At 41.4% G+C, this 3,231-nt stretch overlaps 1 protein-coding gene across 1 annotated transcript in view; it reads left to right on the forward strand.

Moving 5' to 3' along the window:
- The first annotated feature begins 439 nt into the window (after positions 1-439).
- The window catches only part of LOC107690567 (F-box only protein 42), a 6,908-nt gene continuing 4,116 nt past the window's right edge, over positions 440-3,231 (forward strand). Inside the window, 4 exon segments of the mRNA XM_074187009.1 lie at positions 440-683; positions 1,082-1,287; positions 2,431-2,547; positions 3,029-3,163. Coding sequence (XP_074043110.1) covers positions 1,098-1,287; positions 2,431-2,547; positions 3,029-3,163 — 442 coding nt within the window. The 5' untranslated portion in view covers positions 440-683; positions 1,082-1,097.

Consider the following 3,231-nt stretch of genomic DNA (forward strand, 5'->3'; position numbering starts at 1 on the left):
GTCACCTACATCTTGGATGCCCTGGGGGTAAGCAGATAAACATCACATTTTCATTTTTGGGTGAACTATCCCTTTAAGAGCGATCCATTTACTCTTTATTTTCACACCATAGTATATTCCAGCAGTTTTGATTTGCTGAAGCAGCTGAATTCTCCCAGCTATGATTATTGTTCTACTGACAACTGCTGAATGCTTAAAAGATACGGAATAATAATTTCAGCTACGCGTATTACTGACAAATTCACAAAATCAAGCATTACAGCTTTCTTAGACAAACAAAATCGTCAATGAAATTAATTATATATCCATAAATACTTATTTCAGAGAAACAGCAGGCGCGCGTTTATTTATTTTTATTATGCAGTTATGTACAAAATTAGTATACATCTCACAATAATTATGAAAAAACATGAAAAATGGCATACATTATATACGTAAAGGGTAAAGCATTTAATTAACCAAATTAAAGTGACAGTGCTTCTTTTCAGCTTTTCTGCGGCGCACCAAACGTAGCGGACGTCGCCCCGAGACGTGCGTGCGTGCGCGCTCCCGAGCGGAGGGAAGATGGCGGATGTTTGGAGTGAGGCGCTTGATGAGAGCAGCTGATAAAGAGAAACACAAATAACAGCAGAGAAGCAGAAGAAGCTCGCGGGCGAGAGACGGACAGAGACACCGGCAGACAGGTAAACACGCGCGTCCGTCTCACGGCACGCGTGTAATCACCTTCATCATCATCATCATCATCATCATCATCAGACGAGAATGAACCGGCTGTTAGCGCTCAGCTATTGAAGCAGCAGCTGAAGATACTCTCGATTTACCCCTCATTACTCTACTACACGCAGTAACTATCAGTGTAAATACACTAAACTGATCATCTGACGCGCGGCATTAATCAGATCAGAGAAAACAACACAACTGTAGCATCATTGACGCGGCTCTCGGCTGCTCTGATGTGATGTTTGACAGCCTCTGTTATTAACGACGCTTTCTTACGAGCAGTGACGTGAGCAGTGACTCACGTGATCAGGGTCTGAGATGGTCTTGTCACGTGGTCTTACTCAGCGCTGTTTACTCTCAGATCCGCAGACGGCGTCATGTCCGGCTGCGCAGACGGCGAGGACAGCTGCGCGGTTGCCATGGAGACGGAGGAGGTGCAGCCGGGCGAGCGCAGCATGGGCGAGCTCCCCGAGGAGGTGCTGGAGTTCATCCTGTCCTTCCTGTCGCCCTACCAGGAGCACAAGACGGCCGCGCTGGTCTGCAAGCAGTGGTACCGCCTCATCAAAGGTCAGCGGGGGTCACATGATCCCTTGAACCCGCTACTGTAACCGCTAAGTTGTAATAATCACTCTCTAGTCTATGAGAAAATTGCCACATCACACCTATAGTGATAGCGACACCAAAAAATCGTTGGTTCACTTTTAAAGCGATTTTTCCCAGCTCATGAACACCAATAACACTGACAGCCAATCAGAATCCACCGACTTTCCAACTGCAGAAAAAATAGTTATCGTTAAAGTTATCATTATAGTTATTGATTAGGTCTGCATTATCTTCATAATTTTTCATAGTTATCGTATTAATACAAATATAGTTTTCGTTATAGTTTTCCTTATTGTTACAGTTACTAGTATAGCTAACGTTATCGTTACAGTTGATATCATTGTAATTATACTTACCATTATCGCTATAGTTATTGTTGCATTTATAGTTATCATTATCATTAAAGTTATAGTTATTATAGTTGCCATTATAGTTTTCGTTGTAGTTATCGTTATAGTTGTTATTATTACTCTTATAGTTATCGTTATTATCGTTACCATTATAGTCAGCACTATAGTTATAGTTATAGTTACTGTTATAGTCATCGTTATAGTCATCGTAATTATAGTTACTGTTATAGTTATCGTAATCATTATTATAGTTACTGTTATCGTTATTGTTGTAGTTATCGTCATAATTACCAGGATAGTTATTGTTACTTTAGTTACTATTATAGTTATTGCTGTAGTTATCGTTATTGTAAATGCCGTTAGTTGTCATTGTAGTTATCATTATAGTGATTATAGTTAACGTTATAGTTAACAATATTATAGTTACTGTTGTAGTTCACGCTGTAGTTAATATTGATAGTTAATGTTATTGTTATTGTAGGTATTGTTGTAGTTTTTACAGTTACAGTTAAAGTTATCATTGTAGCTGTCATAGTTGTTACTATAGTTATAGTTATCGTTATAGTGACCTGTGCGGTTCTGGTTGTAGTTGTGGTTCACAGTGTGATTGTGTCATGTGACACTGGGATGTCAGACGAGTTTAACGGTCAGTCAAGACACAACAGCTGAGAATGTGAATCACCACAGCTGTGTGAACGACCCTTTAACAGCCGTCTCTCTCTCTCTCTCTCTCGCTCTCTCTCTCTCTCTCTCTCACGTGTGGCGTATCAGTGTTATCATGGTTTCCTGAGGGCCGTTCAGGAGGGAAACATCCAGTGGGAGAGTCGCACATATCCATATCCTGGAACACCGATAACACAACGCTTCTCACACAGTTAGTCAACAGATCACACACACACTCACACACACACACACACACAGAGACACACACTCACACACACTCTCTCACACACACACACACACACGTTTGTTCGTGTTGATGCACTTCAGTCAGTTTCAAGCAGTTCAGAGGTGCTGATCTCACAATATAGTGTGAAGGAACCTCATATTCACACCTCCTGATTTCACTCACACACACACACACACACACACACAGCAGTTTCCTGATGTTTAGTAGCAGTGCTGCACGAATCTACTGAATTAGATCACACTAGATTCTTTTGAAATGACTCTTTTGAACCAGTTCTTTTAATGAATCACAAGTGATTAGTTTGAATCATTCTAAAGAATGACTCATTGACTCAGTCACTGATGAGATGTTCATAATCTAGTTGTATTAAATGATAATTCTTGACAATGTGTAGCATAAAGAGGTTGAGTTTGGTTTGTGTTAGTGTGTGGTGTGTGTGTCGCAGGTGCATGTTACTACGACTCGAACCAGTCGATGTACGTGTTCGGCGGCTGCACTCAGAGCAGCTGTAACGCAGCGTTTAATGATCTGTGGCGTCTGGATCTCAACAGTAAGGAGTGGATCAGGCCGCTGGCGTCAGGTCAGACTCAGTGGTGTGTGAGCGTTTGTGTGTGTGTGTGTGTGTGTGTGTGTGTGTGTGAGAGAGAG

Source organism: Sinocyclocheilus anshuiensis, unplaced genomic scaffold (genome assembly GCF_001515605.1).
Source record: "Sinocyclocheilus anshuiensis isolate Anshui unplaced genomic scaffold, SAMN03320099.WGS_v1.1 scaffold1849, whole genome shotgun sequence".
NCBI classification, from domain to species: domain Eukaryota; kingdom Metazoa; phylum Chordata; class Actinopteri; order Cypriniformes; family Cyprinidae; genus Sinocyclocheilus; species Sinocyclocheilus anshuiensis.